Source organism: Miniopterus natalensis, chromosome 4, assembly GCF_054644295.1.
Source record: "Miniopterus natalensis isolate mMinNat1 chromosome 4, mMinNat1.hap1, whole genome shotgun sequence".
NCBI classification, from domain to species: Eukaryota; Metazoa; Chordata; class Mammalia; order Chiroptera; family Miniopteridae; genus Miniopterus; species Miniopterus natalensis.
In genome coordinates this window covers 22408300-22435683 of record NC_142084.1, presented here as the reverse complement: position 1 = coordinate 22435683, position 27384 = coordinate 22408300, and the positions used below count along the sequence as shown (strand labels likewise).

The window sequence follows — 27384 nt, the reverse complement described above, 5'->3', positions numbered from 1 at the left end:
TAAAAGGAAAAAATTAAAAGATAGCACAGGCCCTGGTCAGGTGGCTCAGGGGTTAGAGCATCTCCATATGTCAAGTTTGTGTGTTCTATCCCTGGTCAGGGCACATACAAGAATCAGCCAATGAATGCATGAATAAGTGGAACAACAAATCGATGTTTCTCTAAAATCAAACGATAATGTAATTAGAAAAAGCACAAGGAAAGAGACTGGACAGCCAGCTCACGGCTCTTAGCTGGAGACCTGCTTTGCATAGGTTTCTTGCAGGTTTTTTTTAAAAAAAATATATCTTTATTGATTTCATAGAGAGGAAAGGAGAGAGAGAGAGAAACACCAATGATGAGAGTCGTCATTGATCGGCTGCCTCCTGCACGCCCCTGACTGGGGATCGAGTCTGCAACCTGGGCATGTGCCCTCACTGGGAATCGAACCCCAATCGCCTGGATCCTAGGTCGATACTCAACCGCTGAGCCACGCCCGGCTGGGCTTGCAGGTATTTCTTAAAGGCTGTGAGGTTTTTCCAGAGCTGGGCAGCATGTGTGCTCAACAGGCTGTCCATGTTGTGTTCTAGCAGGCTCTGGATGGAGAACAGGGTGGTCCTGTCGTCACACAGGGCAGATAACCTGTCCTTCAGGATGTCCAGGCAGATGTTACCCTGGGTGTCCACACTGGGGTGGTAGCAGGGGGTGAGGAACTTTGCCATGGGTGTGTTGTAAGGATAGCCACTGGGGAAGTCTAGGGAGAGTTTGAACCTCATGTCTTAAACTGTGCCAGCTGCTCCATGGTTGGTCCCCACCCACTTGACAAGGTCTGATTCAGGGAAGGCAGAAATTCTCCTTTGTTGCCAGACAACATGGGGTCATCAGCTCCTATAACCTCCACACCACTCATCTCTTGCCCTCGGAGCCCTGGATGGCGCCCCTGCTAGGGTAGGCTCCTTCAAGGCAGCCGGGAAGCTGGTGGCGGCTGGGTCAAGGCTCTGGGAAGCCACCCGGGCAGCCCTGGCAGGGATCAGGAACTCTGAGAACACAACAGTAACTCTAAAATGTACCTTTTTCCTTTCATCAGGAGTTTGCGAAGCGTTGGCAGTTATATGCTTCTGCTTCCCTGCTCCATTTCTAGAAATCTCTCTTCTAAGTATACTTCTTGCTGGTCCAGAGCAGCAACTTTCACTGTAGCTCAGCTTCTGTCTCAGGCTGTATTTTCCCTTCTTATTCTAATGATTTTAGGAACCAAAGTTAAAATACTTCCAAACCAAACCAAAAAAATTGGTAAGATAAATTATATTTATTGTGAGGCAGGATAAAGGGGAATGGCTGAGTGACAGGCTTGGGCCTATACCTTTTAACTGTTTCTCCGTGATACAGGCAAGAAACCTACATTCCTGAACTTTGAACTTGCTGCCCATAAAACAGATGTATACAAAGCCACAGGGTTGCTTTATAGTCATTATATACATGGGTAATAAATATTACCCATGGCAGGGTGGTGTAGACTTAAAGGTCAGCTATATAATGAAAACACACCAAACATGGCTTAATTTTCCTGTTTGGTCCTTTGTCCAAATTTATTCTCAGGGCTTGCGTGATCTGCAACATATTTGGGCCATGGACTTTTTTGAGACTGAGAGAGAGCTGTGGACCTGAGGGTGGTGTAAATGCACCCATCCATAACTTTGCCGTTTCAACAGATTCACGCACTGGGGAGATCACTGCCATTCACGAATCTCTCTCCCCTACCCAATTTTAGTCCCAAGCTTCCTAGGGGAGATGGCTGCCCCTTCCCACCTTCTTGGCTTCATTTTTTAAAAAATATTTTTATGGATTTGAGAGAGAGGAAGGGAGAGGGAGAAGAGAGAAACAATGATGAGAGAAATATCAGTGGGCTGCCTCCTGCACTCCCCCTACCGAGTATTCAGCCTGCAACCTGGGCACATGCCCTGACTGGGAATGGAACTGGCGACCTCTTGATGCACAGGACGATGCCCAACTGAGCCACACTGGCCAGGGCATACTTGGCTTCTTTGACTCCTTTGGAGATACCAGCTCAAAATCAAACTTACCCTTTCTCAGCACCCAGTCTGTTGGTCTGAATCCTTTTTATCCCAGGAGCCTCTGCTTTTTTTAATTTATTTTTATTTTTTAAATGTATCTTTATTGATTTCAGGGAGAGGAAAGGAGAGGAAGAGAGAGAGCCAGAAACATCAATGATGAGAGAGTCATTGATTCGGCTGCAGCCCGCAACCCGAGCATGTGCTCTGACCAGGAATCGAACCCTGATCGCCTGGATCCTAGTTCGATGCTTAACTGCTGAGCCACGCCCGGCTGGGCAAGCCTCTGCTTTTTAGAGTACTCCTGTAAGCCCTCTATATGCTGAGCTCCTGCTTTTAGATAAAACTGTTAAAGGCTGCTTTTAAGCCTTTCTCACCAAAGGGCTTCCTCTCTAAACTTGGGGGCACAAAACTCTGGGTAGCATGGTGCTGAGGTGGTGATGGTAGAATGTGACAAGTTGTCACATTTCAGTGCTTCTGTACATGATATGGGATCTGAGATCATTTTAGGGACCATTTGTAGAAATCCAAAAAGAAAACTTAACTTGGGTAAAGTCTCTTAAGGAAGAGGGACCAATACTATGGCCTCAGTGTCTATAACCCACCCACCTGGGCCCTCCGGCCCTGGGTGCGGCTCCTTCACGTGCTGCTGGGGGCATAGCCAGTTATTGGTTTTGCCCTTCTTTCCCCCTGCAGTGCTCCTACCGCAACAAGGGCTTTTACCTCTGGGCTGCAGAACGTGGCCAAGGGAACTCTTCAGTTGGCCAACAACTGTCCGGGAGATACAGGTCTACCTAGTGCAGGCCCAGCGGTCTGCCAGTGCCAGCCAGCAAAAAAGCGAATACACTTTGACCCTTTGTTGAAATTGCATCTGGAAAAGTTTTTACATTTCAGGAAAGTCATTTTTATTAAGCACCTCCTGACTGGGGACAGCAAAAGTTTCCAGTTACTATGAAGCCCTTATGATCTCTACCCCTGAAATGTGTTTCAAACATCCATTCGTGTGCTACACTCTCTTCCTCCCACTTCATCCCAGGCACTTACCTCCAAAGCAGAAAATCCCTGGGAGCTGTGTTCAGTTAACCAAGCTATAAACTATCAAATGTGCTTCAGTCTCAATTTCTTCTTGTAAATCAACCATATGAACCCCAGAATGTCAGTGCCTGAAAGGCTTCAGGGATCTTCTCCCATCTCATGGAAGAACAAGACACTAAAGCCCAGAGGGGACAGGCTGGCCTGTGGTCAGTCACCCTACCTGGACCCCACTCCCGCCACCTAGCCAAGAACTATTCTTATGGCTGAAATTGTTAAAGGCTGATTAGGCCTTTCCCTGGAGGAAGGAACATGTAGTTGTGTATTTACTCATTTGGCAAAATACTTGATTGCAGAGAGCTTGTGACATTTACAATTTTTAACTTTTTTAAATTTCAGGAATGGGCCTTCACAACCACTCAAGGGGTATAGGATGGCGGTAGACACCTGCTGTCACTTCAGCTTAATGCTGCCTGAATTCCACTCTTCTTTTAAAAGTTTGATTTTTATACCATGTTCAATTTAAATAAAACAGCAGCAAGGTTAGTTTAAACCTATGTTTAAATACTTTCCGTTTCTTCCACCGCAGTAACTGGTGGTTCTTTTGTTTGGGGAGGAGGTGGCAGGCGAGATAGAGGCTTGAGCCACAAAGGCTTCTGCATTGTCGTCACACTCATGATGACAAATGGTCTTTTTCCTCTGTGCACAGGGGGACTGTGCCACCCTGCACGTGGCTGTGGTATTGGCTTTATTAACACAAAAGGCTAGTTTGATTTTGCTAGGAGTACAGGGAGGCAAAAATGGAGGAATTCATTTGGCAAATCACTCCGGGCTGATAAAGGGGAGGCTGGCACTGAGTCCACAGACCCAACTGGCTCTAGGACATCACGTTGTTCAGTCTTTTGCTTATCTAATCGGATTTGTTCTTACCCAATGTTCACTAGGTCACCACGTAGCCTCTTCCCCACCCCACAAAAATTGCTAGTTAAGCCCCTACGTGGGGTCATTCAGGACCCAAGCTCAGGATAAAGGGAAGGAGCAGCTAACTAGTCGCAAACTCGCAGGATTGGTTAGGTGGGTTTGGCAGAGGTCTGCTTCTCAATGTTCTTAAAGAGCAAGCAGTGGTGTCTCCCTCCAGGCTCCAAGGTCCTGAGAGAGCTGGAACCAGGACAGACAGATCTGTGGTCACACCCCGCCCAACCCCAACTCTGAGAGAGGTCCACCATACCAAACTCTTCTTCCTTGGCCAGAGATTGGCGACCTTCAATTTCACCTTAAGCTGTGCCACATCTCCTCCATTTTTCTTGAAGAACAGGCAGGTTCTCAACAAATATCCAACCTCTGAAGATGAGAAGGGCCTTGGGAATAGCTATCAGCAAAATTTTCACGGAGACACCAGGCAGAGAAGAAATCTTGTTGCATTTGTCTTGTCGGTGAATACTTCTAGGTCACAGGGAAATCTAAAGTCCTATAAACATCTTTACTCAGAATTCACACCTTTGCCCCCCAATTTACTAAAATGCCCTTGTCATTTAATGAGTACCCATAACCACTCATGATTTAGGTCCATGCCCCAAGAAGCCAGCAACAGTCCCTACTTCAGCTGATGGGTTTTGGGCTTTGGAGACAGCTTAGCCTTAGACCAGCTTCCCTGAGGCTGCTGGAAGGACATGCCCTTTAGGAGGCCCCAGTCACCTACTGGGAGGAAAGCCCATAACTCAAGGCTTCGCAATGTGATTTGGTTTAGGAGCCCAAGTCACTCACAGAACAAAACAAGAAATCAACCTATACTCATTCATTCGAGTCACCTGTGGTTCACAGAAGTCCCCCGTCAGTCCTGATGGCCCTTCCCCCAGGAGAGGGCAGGTAGACAAGATTTTGAACTTTCCACAGCTGGGTCTCCATTCTTCCAGGGAGATGATCTGGAGCAGAGAATTAGGGTGACAGTCAATCTACATAAATGAGGGACTGGGGCACTATAGACCATGCTTGCTAAAGCATCCTCCCACAGTAGGATTAGGGGCTTTATCCAATTGCCTATAACAAAACAGATCAGTGCCTCTTTCCTAGACAAGGCTGAAAGGGGTCAACACTATTTCTGAAGACCTCATTAGAACTATTTTGATTAAAGTGATCTCACTGAGCTATTTTGGAATCAAAATGTGGCTAGGTGCCTGGCCTCCCTCAATAGCTTCACGTGGCTTTCACAGGGGAGGGGGGGTGCTGACTTTTGCTAAAATGGGTGAAAGGGTCCAAGCCAGCCAACATAATCACTCAAAGTCCAGAGGAGAGATCAGTAAATACAACGTGCCTGAAAGGCAGGCCTTGAGCACATTCCTCTGGTAGGCATTAACTTATTAAATCAACCCTGATTGCAAAAATAAACTTTGCCCCCACCTCACCTGGCAACCATAAAAGAGGCAGATTTCAGTCTATAAAACGAAGTGGGAACTGCCCCTGGCTTTTAGGCGCCAACCCCGTGTCAGGATGTGGCACCTCAAACTTTTTGCAGTGCTCGTGATCTGCCTGTTACTGTTGGGCCAGGTAAGGATACGAATGTGGATGTGTGGGGATGGTGCTGCTGTAAGCAGAGCCCGAGAGCCAGCCTCAGACCTGAGGGATGGTTCTTCTGCTCTGTCTACAGCATCCTGGGAATGACCATTCCTCCAAGATGTGCAGCAGGCTGTCAGCTCTTCCACACCTGAGGTGACTTTGTCTTTGCCCTACAGGTAGATGGCTCCCCAATATCGGAACTGAGTTCAGCAAAGAGAAGGCTGCGGAGAATGACCCCATTTTGGAGAGGGGTTTCCCTCAGGCCCATTGGAGCCTCCTGCCGGGATGACTCTGAGTGCATCACCAGGCTCTGCAGGTACTCCACAAACCCAGGAGCAGAGCTGGGCAGAGATCAGCACACACGCAGCTAAGAATAAAGTTGGGATGCAGGACTTGAGGCCGGGAGCTCCTTGGCAAATGCCTCAGGAATTAAGAGCCAAGGACAGGCGCACACAGGTGCAATGGAAGAGTGATGCCTTCCCTTCCTGCAGTCCTAAGCTTGGATAGATGGACCAGAGGAAGGAAACGGCAGGCTGGCTCTGGGCACTGCTACCTTTTGTCTTAAAACCTACCTTTTCTTTTCCCGTAGAAAGAGACGCTGTTCCCTAAGTGTGGCCCAGGAATGATGTACATACCAGGGAAAAAGAGGACAGCACTCAGCTACAACAATGCTCCGTTCTATGGAATATTGATGAACTGTGTATTGGTTGGAGACTTAAGTGAAGCAATCTTGTGTTTTTAATATTTAAAAACAGATGTATGCTTTAAATTGGACTCCGTTTCTTCTTAGAATGTTATTTAGATGAGCATAACTAAACTTGTCAAATTAGAGTTTATTTTTCTATGTATACTATTAAAGTTCTCAAATTCAAAATTTTGGCAGTCTGGAATTTAAGCCTTTGAGGGGAAGAAGGTTCACTTGTGTACTATAGAAAAAACAGCATTGCCTAATAATGATGTGTTGTTACTTGATCTTAGCCGAAAGGCCGAGAAGTGATGATGTATTACTTCTTGATCTTGAAAGTTAGCAGAGTAGTAACTAAAGTAGTGCGAGTTAACATTTTTTCAAGAAATAAGGAACACGCCCTAGCCAGTTTGTCTCAGTGGTTAGAGCGTTGGCCCGCAGACTGAAGGGTCTTGGGTTCGATTCCAGCCAGGGGCACGTACATCGGTTGCAGACTCAATCACTGACCCAGGTCAGGGCTCATCCAGAGGCAACCAACTGATGTGTCTCTCTCATGTCGATGTCCCCCTCCCCCCCTTCCACTCTCTCTGAAAAGCAATGAAAAAAATATCCTCGGGTGAGGATTAAAAAGAAAATGAAAAAAGGAAAGAAAGCACACGCCCTGGCCGGTGTGGCTCAGCTGGTTGCGTGTCATCTCATGCACTGAAAGGCCGTGGGTTCTATTCCTGGTCAGGGCCCACGCCCAGGTTGTGCCCCCGACCCCCGGCTGGGGTGCGCGCAGGAGGCAGCCGATTGAGGTAAAGAGCCCGACGGCAGGCTACGGTTCAGTACGAGCTCTGTGATCAGCAAGTTCCTACGCTGTGGCCCTGGATCCTGGGTGCCAAAGACGGCCAGTGCTGGCACTTGCTACCTGATGATGTGCCCAAGTTTGTCTGTGACTGAAAAGGCAGAAGTGGGAAAAAATCTAGTTAAATAAAACAATAAAAGCCCAAGGCACCAAGAACAGCAAAAAGGATTTGTCTGAGATTTCTGCTGGAGCAGGGCGAATTCTGATCTATGCAATAGGACCCATGGCCAGCAAAAATATAGCATTTCGGTAATTAGAAAGTGAGACCTGGACTGGCGGGACCAGACTTTTAAAGAAGAGTAGCATTGGACCCTAAAACACAAAACAGAAATTATATGAAAAGGGAAAACTGAGAATTGACAGTGTTTATAAACTTTAATACAGAAAATCTATTTGATATTTATTAAACTTAGTTTCTCCAGCTATGGTTTGGCATTATACAAAGCATCTTAATGACACAGTAGAGTTAAAAAGATCTTTACAAATTGAAATGTGATACCCTTGTCTCCAAATATTTTAATTGCCATAAATTTGTTTAAAAATACACATTAAACGCATGTTTGACACTCTAAACTTTCTATAATCTCAATACCACAAAATACATATAATATACTATACAGATGTGGAAAAATCTAGTTAGTATATAATACTTTGCTCACCATTAACAGCTTTATTATGTGAAATGCACATACTGACTTAGAAATCCTAGCTTTTGAACCCCAAAGTACCTCTGAAATTTTAACATATTGCAACAAATAAAAATCACAGTATATAATTGAAATTTTGGTTGAAAATGTCAGATGCCTAAATATTTTGGATAAAAGAAATGTAAAACAAAGATTTGGATCATGTACAAAACAAAGGCATCCAATCAGACACTAACAGTACCTTTCTGCAGAATCAACAAGGCTTCTAATTTATCAGCGGCATTACCTCCCCTTCAAAACCCTCCCCAAATATCAAACCGTTATTCACCAAATAATTTTAATTTCAAATAAGATAAAAGGATTTTCAATAAATATATAAGCATTTCCATCCTCCATATACAAAATTTCTTAAAACCATTCAAAACGGAGGCTAGATAGAAATTTTCATAACTGTGCTTACCAACCCCACATCTGGTCCTCAAAGATGGTGCCTTTTCAGGCACTGCCACTTGGGCCAGCTCTGTTGGTGAGCCCCGCCCCAACCCACCCTAACCCAACCCCAGTACTGTTGAATGCTCATGTCAATGATTTGCCAGGTGTGTGCATAAAGTTGTAAAATAGGGACGCTTCTTGAACAGCAACAACAAACTCAACATGGATAATCATGGCATTGACTTGAAAGGCAGCATTTCCAAAGAGAGATTTTCCAGAGAGGAACATAGCAGGTAGAAAATTCCAATGGTTAAAAGCTGAAAAGAAACTCCACGTGGAAGCAGGAAGAGGTCAAAACTGAGTATTACTAGAATTTCCGGGTGGGAGTTGTGTTTGTTTGTTTTTCCCATGCTCATTTAGAGAACTTTTTTGTTTCTTTTTAAGAATCACAATTTATGCTTAGCTGAGCAATGGTGGCAAGGAGAGGCATATGCAGACATTCCTGAAAGTCAACTTCATTACATGATGATTACTTAGGCTGCTATTTTATGATGCTTAACTTAAAAGACCTACAAGACTCGGTTTAGACTAAACTCGGATGCCTTATTCTGTGACCAAATTCTATAAAAGAGAAGAGACTCAGATATTGTTTCCATTCCCTTTTCTGGAGACAGTAAGTTCATTTTAATTAGCAATAGGGTTCAACTGAATAGAATCACCATCTGCTTTACCAACTACTAATAATTTGCTTCCTGTTACTTGTCAACTTGGTTCTAGGGTCTAGGGGGTCTAAACTGAACTCCTTCAGTGAGTATGTGAAAGACATGCTCACAAACATGACCAATTTGGCCTCTTGTCACTACATATTCCAAGTCATTCCATAGTTATCTCTTCTACTTATCTTATGGAATAGCAACCTTAAATGTGCAGTATTATTATTGGAAAAAAGTCTGCCTCCCCAACACACTGATACATGACATTGAAATGACATCTGTGTTCCACATAATTAGGGAACATGAGTTTAGGAGTCTATATGGATTTGAAATGCTTTCCCAATTTTCTTAGGTTCTGTTTGCTTTTAAAAACATCACCACAATCTGCCTAAAATCAGTCATTCCAAGTATATGTTCCTGAGACCCAGGAGCAAACTCCTATAATTCAAAATACATGAGGCCATTTTGTCCAATTAGCAACTGGAAAATTAAAATCCTTCCCACCCTGTAAGAGCCCTATTATACTACAAAGGGGCTCAAATATATTTTAAAAGTTAATTTACTACAAATCATAGTAATTAAGCTTTAAAGATCTAAAAGGAATACACATTGCACCCTTGAACATTAATATTCAAGGTGTCAACAAGAAAGTGTCTTAGATCAATTTAATAAATAATGTGGAAATAGTTGCACTAAGCTAAAATACTAAACACACACATTTTTGACAAACTAAGTTCATGTTTTCATACATACATTACATACATATATATAAAGTGTGTATGTGTACATAGTTTTCAATCCAAGGCTGCATACCCTCACACCCGGAAGAGTGCACAGCTACTCTCTTCCGCACAACTAGGCTTCACGGACTGGAGAGACCACTGGCTGCTCTGAAACTCCAGTCAGAACGTTCACTCAGAACAGGTGCCTTTTGCAGGCACTTGCTTTACAATGCAAGCTCATTCAGTAAAGGTAATTTCCCAAAGTTTCTGTCATTAAACACAAAATGATGCTGTCTGAGCTAGCTGATTAAACCTTTCTTTAATTAAAAGAAACAAACAATTAAAAACAACAGCAGTGAATCTAATAAAGCCACAAGTGTGTGTCAAAGTGCAGCCTAGATGCCCAAGGATCCATCAGTGCGAGAGCTCTTCAGAGCACAGGTGTGTGTGGGCATGTGTACACGTTACTCTAGATTGCTTTTACTTTGGAGAATTAAATTAGTGATGGTCAGCCTTCTCCACTCTTCAGCAACTGTAACTGTAAATTTATTGGAAGTACTCTACTCACTCATTGCTTTTAAAGTCAGTTCTTGGCTACTTGCCCAGAAAAAGGTGGCACTGAGGCAAGAAATGCGTTGAATGCTCCCCAGCAAGACTGGGCCTGGGCTGGACTGGAGAAGCTTGAGAATCACCTGGAGGGAAGCTCTCCCCACAGCCCAGCTTTGCACAGGCTGAGCAAGACTACTATGTAACAATCTGCTGGTTGGTTGCCTATAAAGAATCCAATGGTGTAGGCTGCTGACTCATACAAGTGTGGTCTTAAAGAGCAGTCAACAGTAGTTTTTAAATAGTTGCTATTTCTAGAATTAACTATATATTAAATACAAGTCTCAGACTAAGTTTTTAGCCACTTGTCAAACTTAGTTTTAAATGGTTGGAGACAATGAAGACGCCTATTGAGGAAGGAGGAATGGTCACCTGTAAAGGAGTCCAAAGTACGTGCTGGAGCAGATGAAGACACAGACAGAACTTCTGAGATGGGCTCAGGAGAGGGAGTGGTGTTTCCACAGAACATTGCCTTAAAAATTCAATGATTTAGGACAGGATTTTGATCCACTGCCCACTACCACCTGGTGGGAAAAACCCGCCACAGTGAAAAGTTTGAAAAAATTCATTCTCCAAGAATTGACAGTTTAGAGAGAGAGAATCTTAAAGCAGCACCATAATACATGCAGGAAACTCTGCTTTAACAAAATGAATGTGTGACTCCAGAAACGCTCCTGCTGCCTCTGAGGACACACTAGAGACTAGAACACACTGGAACTCCGAGGTGCCGACAAGCTGCTGTTGCTGACCATCTAAATGCTCAAAGGGTACTTTTTCCATTTCTAGGACATCACTACAAATGAAGGAATCAAGGTCAGAGAAGTCAGAAGGCCAGGACATATGTCTACTGGATTTGGATTAACAGCGGCAAGTTTCTTACTGAATAACTACCATGGACACTGAGAAGTTGTCCTCTTAAGGAAAACTGTTCCTAAAACCCACGAAGTTTAAGTTAGAAAGATTATGAGAGGCAATTTCTCCAAGGGTTAAGGTGGTCAACATAATTCATAGCTATCATTCTTCAATGATACGCAAAAACAACTTGAGGTACAAAACAGTAAAGAAGTTCTAGAAATATGAAGCCACAGGACAATGAAAGTTCTCTAGCTTCAGAATAAGTATAAAAGAGACTTGAACACAGAGAATTCACTGCACCACTGGGCTTGGAGATTTCCTATTCCTCCTTTCCCATTTCAAGCCTTAGCAATCATCTATAAACAGCAGGATAATTCTTTTTTCTGACTGGGTGGGTTCATTTTTGGAACGGGGAGAGAACAAACTGTTTTTGATGCCCACTACCCAGGAGGTTAGACTACCTTCAGTACCAAAGCATTCGCTTTTCTGGAGAATTAACCTTTATGCAACCCTAAAGGAAGATTTAAAAGGAGAGAGAATTTAACATTGTTACTGCAGAAAACCAACTATATTGGTGATCTGGTCCTAGTGTAAAACTTCATCTGTAAACAGTCTAGAGTCTTCATTTAAAGGTAAGATTTAAGGCACACCAGACATGATAGGGGCACTAAAACAAGATAGAGGAAATATTTCTCACCTTTGACTCCTATATGCACCTTACAGGAAAAGGTACTTTGATATACAACTCTTAAAGAGCTGGCTTCTTAAGCAATACCCCTACTTCCCACCCCTTCCCAAGAGAGCTCACATTGAACCAAGTTAGGTAATTTTCTAGTGTGAATTTTCTGATCCCATCAGAAACATGTATCATTGATGAGGGCCTTCATAATACAAAGGGAATAATTACAAAACAGACTTAAAGGGAGAAATTCATCATCTCTACATCAGGCATTAGAACTCTAACTTGTGTAACAAAACACACACACTAAGGCTCCAGCCCATTCCTGCATTAGTCACTGCAGGCTCCTATCAGAGCATCACAATCTAGTTTGGAAAAAATTTTTTTACATAAGAATCCTGAAGAGAGATTTTACCCTTTAAAGATCATCAATGAAAAAGATTTAGGCAGCAACTTTCAGGAGTAGGATCATCCTTTGCTCACAATAACATGCTATTTCAATTAAGTGTCAAATAATTAGCAACATAAAAGAACACATGGTTTTAGTAAAATCCATAAAGTTCAAGATTGTCCTTTTATGAAACCCTTCATTTGATATGCTTCTCCTCGAAAGTCTGCCTGCCCTCTTTTGTAATGCATTAAATGCAAGTTGTAGTCACCTTGTGATTGTTAGTGTTATCAACACACATTCACAGTTCTTGAAATAATGCATACCAAATCAGACATATTTCATTTTACATCCATGTAGAATGCTATCTTCTCATATTTAAGTGATTTTCATATGTAGAAGAATATCATTAATACTAAGTATAAATTCTGCATTAATAAAATTGTAGTTAATATTTGAAATATTATCAGGTAGTAGGTACAGAAAGAACATGTCCATATTTTAGATGAACCAACTATTACTCTTAGAAGAGCTACCACAAAAAGACATTATTAGGTAACAAAGCTCCCAAAGTATATAAATAAAAGTGCCTACATTAAATTTATGCTAAATATTTAACAGGATAAATTTATAGGCAGAAATAACTAAGTTTTAAACTAGCCCCAATGTGGGAACTTAAAAAAAAATTACAATAAATAGAATTTCAATTGATTACTTATGAATTGCAACTGGAATTTCAATCTTATTACAGATTACCGAAACCATCTTATCAATATGCTGCAGATTTAAAAGCATTTAAATAATTTTTCATATAGAGACTATTGAAGGGGTCAACTGACATGATGGCTTTGGGTTATAAAAAACAATAACACATGAACAAGGGAGGAGAAAACCATTCCTCATTCTTAGTGTTGACTAGGTGGCATGTTATGGCAGTTTTCCTTCGTGATGTAACACAGTGTTGTGGAGAAAATCAGAGGCAACGAGAATGTGTTCAGTTCAAGATATCAACTTGGCATCCTGGCGAAGCCAGTGCAGTCCCTGCCGGGTGTAACGAACTAGGTCTGTCATGATGCTTGCGTTAAAGATGAGAGGGCCCATTACTTTATCCAGTTCAGCAAAGAATTCTAGAAAACCAAAAACACTCATTAAATGATGTACACTCTTTTTTAATCACTGGCTTTAAAATTTTTAGTCTAGATTGTAAAATAGTATTCATATGAAGTAAAAAAACACACCCTCCTACACTAAAATAACTGTCTGTGTCTTAGAACAAATTATTCCATAATCTCAAGTTATATTTTTTCCCTAAGTCACAAAACATTTAAATGAACTGTATGATCAGGAATTAAGCATTATACATATAAGCAGAATTCCGCTGATGGAAATTATAAACTATTAGCATGCAGTAAACATTATTAAAATGGAGACCAAGTACTACAATGTACTATTATTACTCAAAACATTCTCTGTGTACTGTTTTTTGCATAAGAAGCATGTTTTCCCTTAAGAGCCCCTGTGAGGCTTAGACACTTATGACAGCTTACATTTAACCTTTCTGTTGTAATCATATGCCGTGAAACACTGATAAATCCCATGTGTTAGTAGTTTAAAAATATAAGGGACAGAAATAAAAGGATTCTCCCTATGTGAACAAATATAGACTGATGTGCATGTGAGGGGGGTGTAGAGAGGAAGAGGGGAAAAGAGTATCCTAACATTTGATCCCAATGCAATTTTGGGAGATAGAGGGATGCAGGACTCAGACGATAAAGACAGTTGATACAGATGCACAGAAAAAGGGGTCATTCTCATGGTAAAGATCTACTCAAATAAGGCAAGAAGTAATCAGCTGAGAAGAAAAGGCTCTGCTTTATAGAATTCCAGCTAATTAATGTAGCAGGAATATCAGAATAGAAAATTTCTGATGCATTTTCTATTTCCTAATGGAATAATAAATGTAGGTAATGATCATAAATGGATGCTAAAAGCATCAAGTTAAAGTTTAACAGGGAATCTTACATCAAACTGACACCACCTAAATGAATCAATGGTCAAATATTATTATCACTAAAGAAGAGATAACCATTGCATGCCTTATACTATGATGTAATTGAAAATCTAGAGTGCCACCTATGAAACATTCTTATCTAAAATAATAAACTTGAAAAAAATAACATAATAAACTCAAGTCTAACTAATCAAGCCTCTAGATGTAACTACCAGTCCTGACCAGTGTGGTTTAGTTGGTTGAGCACCATCCCATTCACCAGAGCAAATTCCCTGTCAGGGCACGTACCCAGGTTGCGGGTTCGATCCCCGGTGGGGCATGTGTGGGAGGCAACCAATTGATGTTTCTCTCACATCAATGTTTATCTTTTCTCTCCCTTTCTCTCTCTCTAAAATCAATAGGAACATATCCTCAGGTGAGGATTAGGAAAAAGAAAGAAAACAACAGATGTTACTACCAGTATGAAGGAAATTAAGGGGACAGAGAAGAGCAAGCTAAATGATACCAGGAGAAAGTTATCAATCAAATCCAGAATATGACTTAGTCTATGGCCCAGTTTCTCCTTGACAGCAGTAGAATGGCCACACACACCAAAAAAAAGTAGAAGAGGGGAAGATACTTAAGAGACTGATCAATAAATGTTTAGATCCCATCTAAACCAAATTCAACTGTTAAAAAAAGGGCATATTTTAGATAATAGGAAAATCTGCTGGCAGACTAGGTGTAAGATGATAGTTCATTTGGGTGGCTGTGATAAAGGCATGGTGATCATGTTTTTGAAAAGTCTATCACCTAAAGATGTATATATCGAAGTATTCAGGTGCAATGTCATGATTTGGTATTTGCTTTAAAGTACTGTGGGGAAAAGAATGGGGGGCAGGGAGAGATGGAACATGATTAGCAAAATATTGTGCTCTTGAAGCTGAAGCTGAATGAAAGGTCCATGGGTTTGTCATATCATTCTGTTTCATTTAGTCAGTGCTGGAAAACTGCCATACAAAAAGGGAGAAGAAAAAAAGAAAAGGAAAGGAAAGGAAAGGAAAAAAGGCTCCAAAACTCGAATCAGGAGGAAGAATGGAAAGTAAAAGTAGGGGTGACTAAAAAAGAATTTCAAATTTGTAACCTTTCCTGAGCAATATTTAAAATATTAGAAACAATTTAAAAACACAACCTTGTTAGATGTTGGGGTCCCCCTTCTATTGTTCTGTCACCATTACCCCTCTTTAGGGAGAGGAATCTTTCATTTCCATCTGATTATCTGTTCATACTATCAGTATTCAAATGTACTGTGACAAAAGGACACTTGATTGACTACTTTAGTGCTTCTCCACAAAGGATCTACTGGAATAGATGCCACACACACATATATACTAACATCATCTACTAAAATAACATGGTATTTATATAGTACTTTTTCCTAAGGTCTTTAAATCTTTATAATTCTCACTGTTCTTAATTTGGGCAATAACAAATTTAAAGTACAAGCCTCAAATTATCTAATATTTAAAAATGCTAGAAATCTATTCATTTTGTAGTCTCTTGTATCACATAAGTTTCTTCCAACATACCTAAAAGTCTAGTATGAACATGTTTTCTTATAATATCTCATATGTATAAGAAGTCTGGATGTGATCCTATGCCTATAGCCAATTTTACTGTTAATCATCCTAAAACAGGAACATATATTTTATTATTTTATTGTATGAGCTGTGTTTAATATACCAGAACAAAGCATATTTGTCTTAGACCAAAAACTATTTTTAGTTTAGTTTGTGTCACCAGTATAGTGAAAGGTATTTTCTGACCAAATTCAGTACATTCGATATGATTGCTAAGCAATGGGGATTAGCAAACTGACTAGATAAAAAACTTAAAATGCAGACCAGACACTTACTTAACTAGGTCATAAAAGTTCCTTTTAACAATTCTACCCCTCAAAATCTCTCCAGAGACCATCCTACCTTTTTGTTCTTTGGAAAGCTGCTCAGCTTGATCCCAAATTTCTGTGGCATAGAGGAAGTTAGATGTAACCTGAACATAGCTGGCTGCCATCTGGTGGATCCTGTGTGGAATGGTCACTGAAGAACCACTTGCTGAAGCACTACTGGTGCCAGAAGAATAATTTCCTGAATTGCCTGGCGACAGCTTTGGAGAAACAGGGGAAGGCATCCCAACAGCTTTGCTACACACAAAGAAACAGGACATTTATTCATATGAATATGGTGAACATGATGAAATAAATGTGCTATGTACGGGCTCTTAGAAGGAGCCCACATGAAATTTTCAAATGAAAAGATTCTTTCAAACTAGAAGGGTTCCCAGGGAAGTACAATTTCTTCTAAATAAATACTCTGCTCACTAAAAGACCACTGTGAATTATCATCTTATCTGGACTCCGTTTTAATAAATGGCAACAGAACAAGAAATGAGAAAGAAATGTTACTACTGTAGTTCAAAGACTTAGTAAATCAGATGGCCTCATTCAAAAATTCAACACACTTTCGATGGGCATATATTTAGGTACTTTTCAAACTGCATTGTAAAATTGGGTGGAATTAACAATTTAGCACAAAATAACTGTGGTAGCAGATGGGAACATCCTATTTTGAATTACATAATTTCTCGTACTTTCCTAGTTTAACCAAGTTATTCAGAACTGACAGAGAGGTATAGCTTTCTCAATCAACTGTAATCATCTCAAGCTTCTGTCAATTAAATATTTCTTAGAACACATTTTGAAAGCTAGCAGGTTCATTTCAGTAGTACTAAAATTTGTAGAAATGCCCAAGACCGTAAAAAAGGAAAACTCAAACAAAAGTTGGGTGGTAAGCAGGAAGTTATCTACGAACATTTTTATCGAGCCTGGCCGGTGTGGCTCAGTTGGTAGAGCACCGTCTAGTACACCAAAAGGTCGTGGGTTTGATTCCCAGTCAGAGTGCATACAGGAGGCAACCAAAAGATGTTTCTCTCACATCGATGTTTCTCTCTGTCCCTTCCTCTCTCTCTCAAGTCAATAAAAACGTATCCTCTGGTGAGGATTAAAAAAAATTGTTTAAAAAAGAAGAAAAATAATATTTTTTATCCGCACTTTTGGCACTATAATTTGGTTAAGAAAATACAGAGAGGCACAGACAAAATGTCAATTACCTGATGTGGAGGTGAAGGAGAAACCACAACCATGCCTTGATTATTAAATTCTGGCAGTGCCAAGATATTAGTACAGATAAACTTACTGTGATAAAAACCCAAGTAGCAAAAGAAATCAACCTGTAAGGAGAGTTAAGGTGCTGAAAAAACTCAGATTTCTGCAGGTGAAATGTTCCCTCCTCTCTAATCTGTAAGATTATGTTCATTATCCTATTTCAATTTATAAAAAAGTTAAAATATTTAAAAATTCTTAATCAGAGATGGTTTTAATTTTTTAAATGGTTGTCATCTTACCATTTTGGAAGTCAGACCCTACCCATTCCACTTTTACATAAAAATAATCCTGCTTCTTTCTGAGGAAACACCAAATGGCGGATGACGCCAGTGCTGCGAAGGCCCCAGGAGGCCCCGGGGACCCTGGAATCAGTGGCCGCCGCGGCTTCCGTGGAGGATTTGGCAGCGGCGGCCGAGGTTGTGGCCGGGGTCGGGGAGGGGCCGAGGCCATGGAGCTCGTGGAGGCAAGGCCGAGGACAAGGAGTGGATCCCAGTCACCAAGCTGGGCTGCCTGGTCAAGGACATGAAAATCAAGTCCCTGGAGATCTACCTCTTCTCCTTGCCCATCAAGGAATCTAAGATCATTGGCTTTTTCTTGGGGGAATCCCTCAAGGATGAGGTTTTGAAGATTATGCCCATGCAAAAGCAGACAAGGGCTGGCCAGAGGACCCAATTCAAGGCATTTGTCGCCATTGGGGACTACAATGGACATGTTGGTCTGGATGTTAAGTGCTCAAAGGAAGTAGCCACTGCCATCCGTGGGGCCATCATCCTGGCCAAGCTCTCTATTGTTCCTGTGCTACTGGGGGAATAAGATTGGCAAGCCCCACACCGTCCCTTGCAAGGTGACTGGCCACTGTGGTTCTGTACTGGTGGCCTCACCCCCACCCCTAGGGGCACTGGCATCATCTCAGTCCCTGTGCCCAAGAAGCTGCTGCTGATGGCTGGTATGGATGACTGCTATACCTCGGCCAGGGGCTGCACAGCTACCCTGGGCAACTTCGCCAAGGCCACCTTTGATGCCATCTCTAAGACCTACAGCTATCTCACCCCAGATCTCTGGAAAGAGACTGTTTTCACCAAGTCTTTCTATCAGGAATTCACTGACCATCTTGTAAAGACCCACACCAGAGTTTCTGTGCAAAGGACCCAGGCTCCAGCTGTGGCCACCACATAATTTCATATCAGAAAAATAAAGTGAATTAAGCACCCCCCCCAAAAAATAAAATAAATAAATAAATAATCCTGTCACAAATAATATTTTATAGAATAAAACTGACCTACCTTCCCAAGCCAGGTGATGGTGCTTGAGAATTATTATAAGAATTCTGTGGAGAAAATGAAATGTACTTAACAAAAATTTAAAAACGCACACATAAAACTACTTATAAAACACACACATAAAACTAAATATATTCAAAAACACTGGTCCAGAACTGATCAGCCTTGTAAATTAAAAGCCAAAATGTGTGCATGTGCGTATGTGTGTATAAATGTGCAATAGAAAGAAGTTATGGGTAAGAGCTGGGGTGTTCTGGAAGACTTAAGTGAGACATAAAGAATGAGTAATATTCAAAATGATAGAGTGGGAGAGGTGAGTCATACCACATACAAAGGCTGCAGAAAAGAGAATGTATGAGAGACCCCTAGTTATCCTGGAGCACAGGTTTAAGTAAGGAATGAGAGAGATCTTGAGGATCTTGCAGGTCAGGGTAAGAAGCTTGGACTTGACCCTGCAGAGAATGGCAAGCTACTGAAGGGTTCCAAGTCATAATCATGGCAAGATTTGAGGAAGACTTATGTGTTGCTATTAAAGGAAAAAACAGAAAGACATTTTAGAAAACTGTAAGTCTAAGGAAAGATGGCAGTGAAAACAAAAGACCATTTTACAAGTATAAATTAGGTTTCATGATAAAAATAGCCTATATCTAGTGAAATGTTAAGAGCTACTGAATATGGCTACATAGATTCTACAAACAGATATATGTGCATTTAAAAACTTACCAAGAAACCTCAAACTTATTTGAGAGTTCCCAAACAGTAGCTCCCTCCTTGTGGCAGTTAAAACGAGGGCACTTTTTGAGCGGGGATAGAAAACTTCACAAATTTTGTCTCCTAGCAAATGGACCCTCCTCTTTAGCAGACTTACCTTCAGGTGCTCTGTCAGTGTCTTTGAGTACTTCAGAGCATTTTCCTTCTTCAGTTTGAATAGCCTCAGGTACAGCAAAGACTGGCATCGCAGGCTAGTCAATGAAAAGGGCAGCTTATTTATAGGACAGCATGCTCTGGCCTCATCTGTACAGACAATCTTTGCATTGTGCAAGAGTACAGAACTGGCTCATGTGAGCAGACCAAAGCATAAGGTGAGCAATACTAACCCTTAGGCAAAACCAAAAGCTGTGTTCTTATTATGGCACTCACACTAGAGAGAAGGAAGGGAAAGATACCTAGGACTAGCTTCCTATTTGTTGTCATTCAAAAATTTAAACCTCACCCACAGGATCCAACATGTCATTGTAACATATGCACTTAAAAACTGTTGAGGGGCAGACTCTATAGATCAAATTATAAGTAATCTAAAATTAAACAACAAAAACTAGGAAACTCAATTATAAATATTACAACTCTGAGGAAATATATATAAGCCTTAACATGGCTTACAAAGGCCCTGCATGATAATCACTGCCTACCTCTTCAGTCGCTTTCATTTCTCACTGGTCTTCTTTTGGTTCCTCAATAGTTTACAGTTTCTTCCTACTATTCAGCCCTTGCATGTGTTCCCTCTACCTAAGGATGAGGTCTCCCTACACTCTACTCTTACCATTACATATACTTTTCTTCCAAACTACTTAATTCATATACTTGTAATTATTTGTTTCCTCACACTAGACACTATGACAAATAGGACCATGTCAATTCTATACATAGCTGCACTCCCAACTGTTAAACATAGTGCCAGGTAAAGTAAAATACTTATAACAAATCAACTGTTACATTTGCCTGGAATACAAGCAAACAAACTCCATTATTTATTCTGAGCAAGCTTAAACATTTGCTCCCCAAGGAAAGGTATATATGTGAATGGGGAGAGAGGATACCAAAAGAAGAGCCTGGAAAGTGACCACTTAAGACAATGGAGAGTTCTTAAGTAATCCCACTCTTCCAAGGCTTTTGTCAAGAGGGCAATGGATCAGGGACTGACAACTATTAAAACCTTTCAGTAGGAATTTTGAATTATTTGCTACTTTACCCATCAAGGAGAGATTTATGACAGGGTTATAGAATGTTGATTCAAGGATAAATTTCAGAAGCACATACACAGCACAATTTCTTATGGAACGACCTGTCATTTGAAAGAGGTAGAATATGTAACACTCACCAAAGTACTGTGAGTCTTTTATCTGCAGCTGTAGCATCTGGTGCTAAGTAATTCTTTAGCTTCATAGTGTATCTGTGAGTTAAAATAACAAACAAACGACACTGTATTTCAACTTGATCTTCTAACTACCTTAGTCCTCAAAACACTGGACTTTAACCTACATAAGGGCAAAAATACTCACTGAAGTATCTAGTTCCCATCCAAGGACAATAAAGGATTAAACATCCTCTTTAGCTCCACTGTATATAGCCATGCTGCTTTACAGTAGGGATACATTCATGCTGTCAGGCGATTCCCTCACTGTGCAAACACCATAGAGTGCACTTACACAAACCTAGACGGTACAGCCTACCACACACCTAGGCTAGATGGTATACAGCCTATTCGGTACAGCCTACCACACACCTAGGCTAGATGGTATACAGCCTATTCGGTACAGCCTACCACACACCTAGGCTAGATGGTATACAGCCTATTGTTCCTAGGCTACAAGCCTGTACAGAATGTTACTGTACAAAATAACACAAGATTAAATGAAGTGCAAGAGAAAATGATGCAATCAAGAGATGGGGTAAACATAAGATATGTGAAGCTGCTGCTGGCATAATGTGGCATACTGTTTTACAGTAAAATTTTAATGTATGTAGAAAGAGTATCCTTTAAAAGAACAGTAAGTATAGTAAATACGTAGACCAGTTAACACAGCTATACATCATCAAGTATTATGTATTGTACGTAAGTGTATGTGGTATATTTATATGAGACAGGCAAGTGCAGTAGGTTTGCTTACACCAGCATCACTATAAACAAGGCATTGCACTATGACATTACCACAGATCCACGACACTAGGAGACGGAAATTTTTCAGTCCCACTATAATCTTATGGGACCATCGTATATGTGATCTGTCATTGACTGAAACATTGTTATGCAGTACATGACTGTACAGTTGTATCAGCCCCTTCCTAGGTAGACCAGAGAAATAATATCACCAATGATGTGTCAAGTTTCCCCACTTACTTGATGAGCTCCACTGTCTCTGAATACATAGGGAATGGGGACTTGGATTCCTGAGCATTTTTCTCTAATGCATTCCCACATTCAATGAAAGATACCACAGCATCAAGATAGTATACAGCTTTCTCAAACCTGTCAGACTGAAGAAAGGAGAAAAAAATAAGAGTTGCACCGATGTAGCATGGAAACAAACAATAAATGAAGATTTAGTTAATCTGATTAAATATATACATGTGAGGAGAATATTTACTTACCAATGCATCTGCATTGTGCTTTAGCTTTTTTGCTTCTTGTAAATAATGGTCTGCTGAATAATTTCTGCAATGTAAATTTTTATTGTAAATAATATGGTATTTTTCATAACATGACAATAGTTCATTTTAGTCTCTAGCATCCCTCAGTTTTCATGTCCTCAAGAAGATGAGCTATTACTAAAACATTTGATTCACTATTTTCCTGATAAATGTTTACATTGAGTTAAGAGCATAAATAGTTTTGGCCAACTCATGGCAAATTTTTACTTAAGAAAACGGAAATTAGGCTCCCTAGTATTAAATACACAAGTATTACTTACCCAAGTTGTTGGAGAAATCTAGGGTAAATAAAAGATTAAATAAGAGAAATAATCTCTTATTAAAATGGAGGAAAAAACCCCAACATTATTCTTATATATTTAAGAAAGCCCCTATTTATTTTAAACCGTGATCAGCAGCAGTAAGGTTCTACCAGAAGGCACATCATTCACATCCCTCATGAGATTCATAGAGTTAAGTCAAAGGAGTAATACCTGGGACTACTGGGTACCTTTCAAATTAAAACCCAATTATTCTGTAGATCACAGTATGAATTCTTCTAGTCACTGACAGAAATGAAAATGAATTTCTTACATGGTGACAGGTACGATTTCTTGAATGCATAAAAAAATCTTATTTATCTCACCTGTCGTCAAAGGCAAGCTTTGTTCTCCGAGGCTTAGAAGCTTCAGGAGTTGGTGTAGATGAAGGACAGTTAGAGGAGCTATTTGAAGTCTTTTCCTGGCCAAAAAAATATATAACTATGTTTAAAATTGTGAAATTAAAATTAAACTAAAAATATTTCCTGAGCCACTGGGAGAAAGAAAACAAAATTCCATTCACTTCAGTAATTAATTTCCTTGTTATAAAATTTTTAAATTTCAAATTGTAAACATCATTTTCATAGATTGAATCCATTTAACATTATCAAAAATTGTCATTCCAATATTAGGGGTCTACTATGAGCCAGGCACTGACCTAGGCACATAAACATAAATCTAATATCAAAATGGCAGTACTACTTAAGACAACATTTACTGGTAATTACTGGTTAATGGAAACAGTAATAAAAATATCTAACATTTACTGTGTTCTTACTACTTACCTGGCACTACTTAACTAAGTACTTAGCACAGTCATTAATCCTTCAACAACCCTATGAAATATGTACTGCTATTAGGATAGAATAAAAACCAGTCTCAAGGTTAAGTAACTTGCACAAAGTTCAAACAGCTTTAAGCGGCATTCCTGGAATTTGGGTATTAAATCCAGACCTGTCAGATTTCAAAAGCCTAGCCACTTTCTTAAACTTTATTCTGCCTCTCGCCCGGCCGGGCGTGGCTCAGCGGTTGAGCATCAACCTAGGGTCCAGGCGATCAGGGTTCGATTCCTGGTCAGGGCACATGCCCGCGTTGTGGGCTCGATCAATGACTCTCTCATCATTGATGTTTCTGTCTCTCTCTCTCCCTCTCCTTTCCTCTCTCTGAAATCAATAAAGATATATTTAAAAAACAAAACAAAACAAAACTTTATTCTGCCTCTTATCAACATAGCTCTGTATGCCAGGGCTATGACTGCTTCCCCATTCAGCCCTATCTTTAATAAAATGAATATATACTTTCGATAATAAAACATAAATAAGTAGACTTTATCCTACAAATGTCTGTTTCAACATCAGAAAACCCAGTAATAAATTATTTATCTACTGGTGCTTAAAATCTATTTAAAAGGAATCATATAACCATTTTCTTTATTTTCTTGTATGATAAGAACTTTTCAGTTCCACCATTACAGCTTACTTCAGGGAATAAAAATTAAAGTCCTGAGATTTGAAAAAATACTAAGCTTTTCATGGTCAAGTTGGCATGTATATGAAATGGCTTCCTGAATATTGTGTTGCAATGTAACATTACTAGGATAGCTTATAGATCTGTAACTTTAGATTTATTGAAGGAAAACTGAAATTTCTGAAAATTGAAAAAAACTTTCCCCCAGATATTTCAATACACTTTCTTATATAAAAATTATGTGTGTGTGATATATAAAATCATTACATGTAGTGATGGATGTTAACGACTTATTGTGATGATCATTTCACAAAATAAATAAATTTCAAACCATTATCTGTAACTGAAATAATATTATGTATAAAGTATACCTAAATTTAAAAAAAATGATAGAACTGTAAGAAACAGACAAATCCTATATATACTCGTGGAAATAAGAGAAGTAAAACACATTTCTCTCAGTGAACATTAGAAGTGACAAAATATCAATCAGCATAGAGAAGGTATGAAAACATGACTAACCTAATTAAATTATATAGATCCCTGTCTATAACATATGTAAAATACACATGCTTTTCAAGCAATATAAAATATTAGAAAAATCTTCCATGTACTTTATAAAAATAAAGCAAATCTTAACAAAATTTAAGATTGTTACCATGCAGACCACTCTCCAGTTCCAACGTAATTAAGGTAGAAGGACTAACCAAAAGATAACTAGAAAATCTCCATACATTTGGAAACTGAGTAGCGTACTTTTAAATAACTCTTTGATCAAAGACGAAATCACCACGGAAATTAGAAAACATTTAAAGCAGTGTTATAAAAACATATACCAAATCTTGTGTGATGCAGCTAAAGCAGTATTTAGAGGGAAATATACAGTCTAGGTGCTTACATTAGAGAAAGAAAAAGGCTTACAATTAATTTAAAAATTAATGAAGTATCGACCTCTAAAAGTCAGTAAATAGAATAGCAAAACAAACAAGAAGAATAAGAAAATTATAAAGAGTATAAATTAATGACATAGAAAACAAACTTATAGAGAATCAACAAAACTAAAGGCTGTTTTTTGAAAAGACAAGTAAAATTAGTAAGCTTCTGATGAGACTGAATAAGGAAAAAATAGAGATGGCACACAGCTAATATTAAGAACACAAGAGGAACATAAATAGAGATATTACAGATATTAAAAGCATAGCGAGACATTATAATGAACTGCTGTATGTCATTTTCAAAAATCTGATATGAGCAAAAATCTACAAAAACATAAAATAAAAATTATATGTAACTTTGGTTTACCATATTAATTTTTCTTCAGTTGAGAGAAGAAATAGCATATTTTCTAACTATATTAAAGATTTTTCTTTTTTTTAAATCCTCACCTGAGGATATTTTTTCCATTGCTTTTTGAGGGTGTAGAGAGAGAAAAAGAAACATCTGTGTGAGAGAGACATCAACTGGTTGCCTCCACATGGGCAGGGAACGAGCCTGCACATGCCCTTGGATGGAACTGAACCCGGGACCCTTCAGTCTGTCGCCGATGCTCTAACCACTGAGAAAACTGGCTAGGGCAAGATTTTTCTTTAATAAACCCATATATAATTGTTTAAATGGGAAATTGCTAAGACTAACAGCAACAATTTTAACAAGTGTTAAGTCCCATAAGATACTGAAATAAGAGTGATCAGGGCCTCTATTTTATAGTTTGTCGATAACAAGGTAGAAGGACAAATAACTACATTTGATCCAATGAATATTTCCTGATTACCCAGTAAGTTCAACAGAGTACAAATAACTACATTTGATCCAATGAATATTTCCTGATTACCCAGTAAGTTCAACACTGGATAAAACACAAAACAAGAAAGATACAAATCCCTGTTTCCAAGAAGCTGATCAACCAATAAGGAAGAGACAAAGGCAGTGAATTTTACCTATGAGATTAACAAAAGCCAAATAAGCAGGTGAACTTACTGAATGAATAGTTAAACAAAAATGATAAAAGCATACAGGCCTTGCCCAGCCAAGCATGGCTCAGTGGTTGAGCATCAACCTAGGGTCCAGGAGGTTGTGGTTCGATTCCCCATCAGGGCACATGCCCGGGTTGCCAGCTTGATCCCGGGTTGGGGGTGTGCAGGAGGCAGCCGATCAATGACTCTCATCATTGATGTTTCTATCTCTCTCCCTCTCCCTTCCTCTCTCTGAAATCAATAAAAGATATATTATTTAAAAAAAAGCATACAGACCTCAAAATCCTACAATTAAAGGAGGGGAAATAGAGAAAGAGCCAATGAGCAGGTTAGTAGAGATCTGGAGCAGTGAAGGAAGCCAACAGGACACTCAGGTTCCTTGAGGATACTAACTTTCTAAATTACTACAGAAGGGTGCCCAGCTGGAGGAAAAGCCTTCTGTAAATCTTCATTTGATACGGTCACAATTAAAATTACCTCAATCTGAAAGACTAATAATTACCACATTTAATAAGCACAACTAACTGCCTTCATCTAATTTTTCAACTCAAACCTTTACTACTTAAGTTACAAATAATAACCCAGTGAATTATATTCTTAAAAATACAGGTATTTTCTTAATTTTGTTATGGAGTTTGCTCCTGGATCAGAACAGTTTAGAAAGCAATGCAAATAACCTGGTAAAACAAATAGAGGGTAATAGATCAAAGAAGCTTTTTCAAAGCTGCATTAATCTCCATCCACATGCATTAAGAATATTCCCCTATATATGATCATGCTCTAGGAATAATTCGTGTTAGCTCAAAGAATTTTTTTCTTCTTCATGAATCAAAGCCAAATGGTTGCTTTGTCACTTTATGTAATATAACTTGCCTGTAAAATCCAATTTTAAAAAATCCAAAGCCAATTTTAAACCATGAAGCAACTGGAGCTATTTATAATTCAATCACAATCAACTGGTTTTCCACAACCAACTCTTCCAATTATGGGTTCTATCTTAATTACTAGGCATGTGGCCAGCTGACTTGCTGCTTTCATGGTCTCAAATCACTGCATTAGTTTATCACCAAGAACATGACATTTTGAGAGTAAAAATGCACATAAATTTAATGAGATGTCTATAAAATTTTCAAAGAGCAGTGTCGCCTTGAAGAAGTCACATGGCAATAGAACTGATTTTCAAAACACTCAGGCCCCCAGTGTCTTACCTTGACCTCCTTAGAGGTACTGGAAGTCTTCCCTTCAGTTTTCTTCTGCTTTGACATGGAGGAACTGTTTTTGCTGCTGCCACTATTCTCCTTGTTGCTGTTATTACTTGACTTTAAGGAAGAAGACTGACTAATAGTCCTCTTCCGAGAGCCATGCTCTGTTTTTGGATCTTTTGAAGGAACAGGCCCAGCAGGAGAAGGCAACAAATCCTTTTCTTTCGCCACACTCTGTTTAGATGACCTGCCAAACCAAACAAATGCCCTCATTTCTCCACACAGTCATAGGGGCAATGGAGTTTTTTCATTTCT

At 39.6% G+C, this 27384-nt stretch overlaps 2 protein-coding genes and 2 pseudogenes across 4 annotated transcripts in view; 2 read left to right on the top strand and 2 right to left on the bottom strand.

The window, feature by feature from the left end:
• Positions 1–219: 219 nt before the first annotated feature.
• LOC107525417 (ubiquitin-conjugating enzyme E2 C pseudogene) lies at positions 220–3741 on the bottom strand (annotated as a pseudogene).
• A 1765-nt stretch (positions 3742–5506) lies between these two features.
• Positions 5507–6559, top strand: LEAP2 (liver enriched antimicrobial peptide 2). The gene is made up of 3 exons (XM_016197574.2): positions 5507–5623; positions 5809–5948; positions 6222–6559. Exons 1-3 carry the CDS (start codon positions 5567–5569, stop codon positions 6256–6258), a joined length of 234 nt encoding a protein of 77 aa, XP_016053060.2. The 5' UTR covers positions 5507–5566; the 3' UTR covers positions 6259–6559.
• Positions 6560–7524: 965 nt separating this feature from the next.
• The window catches only part of AFF4 (ALF transcription elongation factor 4), a 78118-nt gene continuing 58258 nt past the window's right edge, over positions 7525–27384 (bottom strand). For all 3 annotated transcript variants that reach the window (XM_087816384.1, XM_087816385.1, XM_087816386.1), the window contains 9 exons: positions 27076–27316; positions 22754–22848; positions 22069–22132; positions 21818–21954; positions 20798–20869; positions 19568–19661; positions 18703–18746; positions 16179–16399; positions 7525–13333 (listed from right to left, as the gene is read on the bottom strand). In XM_087816384.1, coding sequence (XP_087672510.1) covers positions 13206–13333; positions 16179–16399; positions 18703–18746; positions 19568–19661; positions 20798–20869; positions 21818–21954; positions 22069–22132; positions 22754–22848; positions 27076–27316 — 1096 coding nt within the window. In that variant the 3' untranslated portion in view covers positions 7525–13205. The remainder of the gene's footprint in view (positions 13334–16178; positions 16400–18702; positions 18747–19567; positions 19662–20797; positions 20870–21817; positions 21955–22068; positions 22133–22753; positions 22849–27075; positions 27317–27384) is intronic.
• On the top strand, positions 17733–18611 carry LOC107525405 (small ribosomal subunit protein uS5 pseudogene; annotated as a pseudogene).

Coding starts and splice junctions, on each gene's coding strand:
- LEAP2 (XM_016197574.2), top strand. CDS start 5,567: ATGTGGCACCTCAAACTTTTTGCAGTGCTCGTGATCTGCCTGTTACTG. Junction 5,624..5,808: donor GCCTGTTACTGTTGGGCCAG/GTAAGGATACGA, acceptor TTTGCCCTACAG/GTAGATGGCTCCCCAATATC. Junction 5,949..6,221: donor TGCATCACCAGGCTCTGCAG/GTACTCCACAAA, acceptor CTTTTCCCGTAG/AAAGAGACGCTGTTCCCTAA.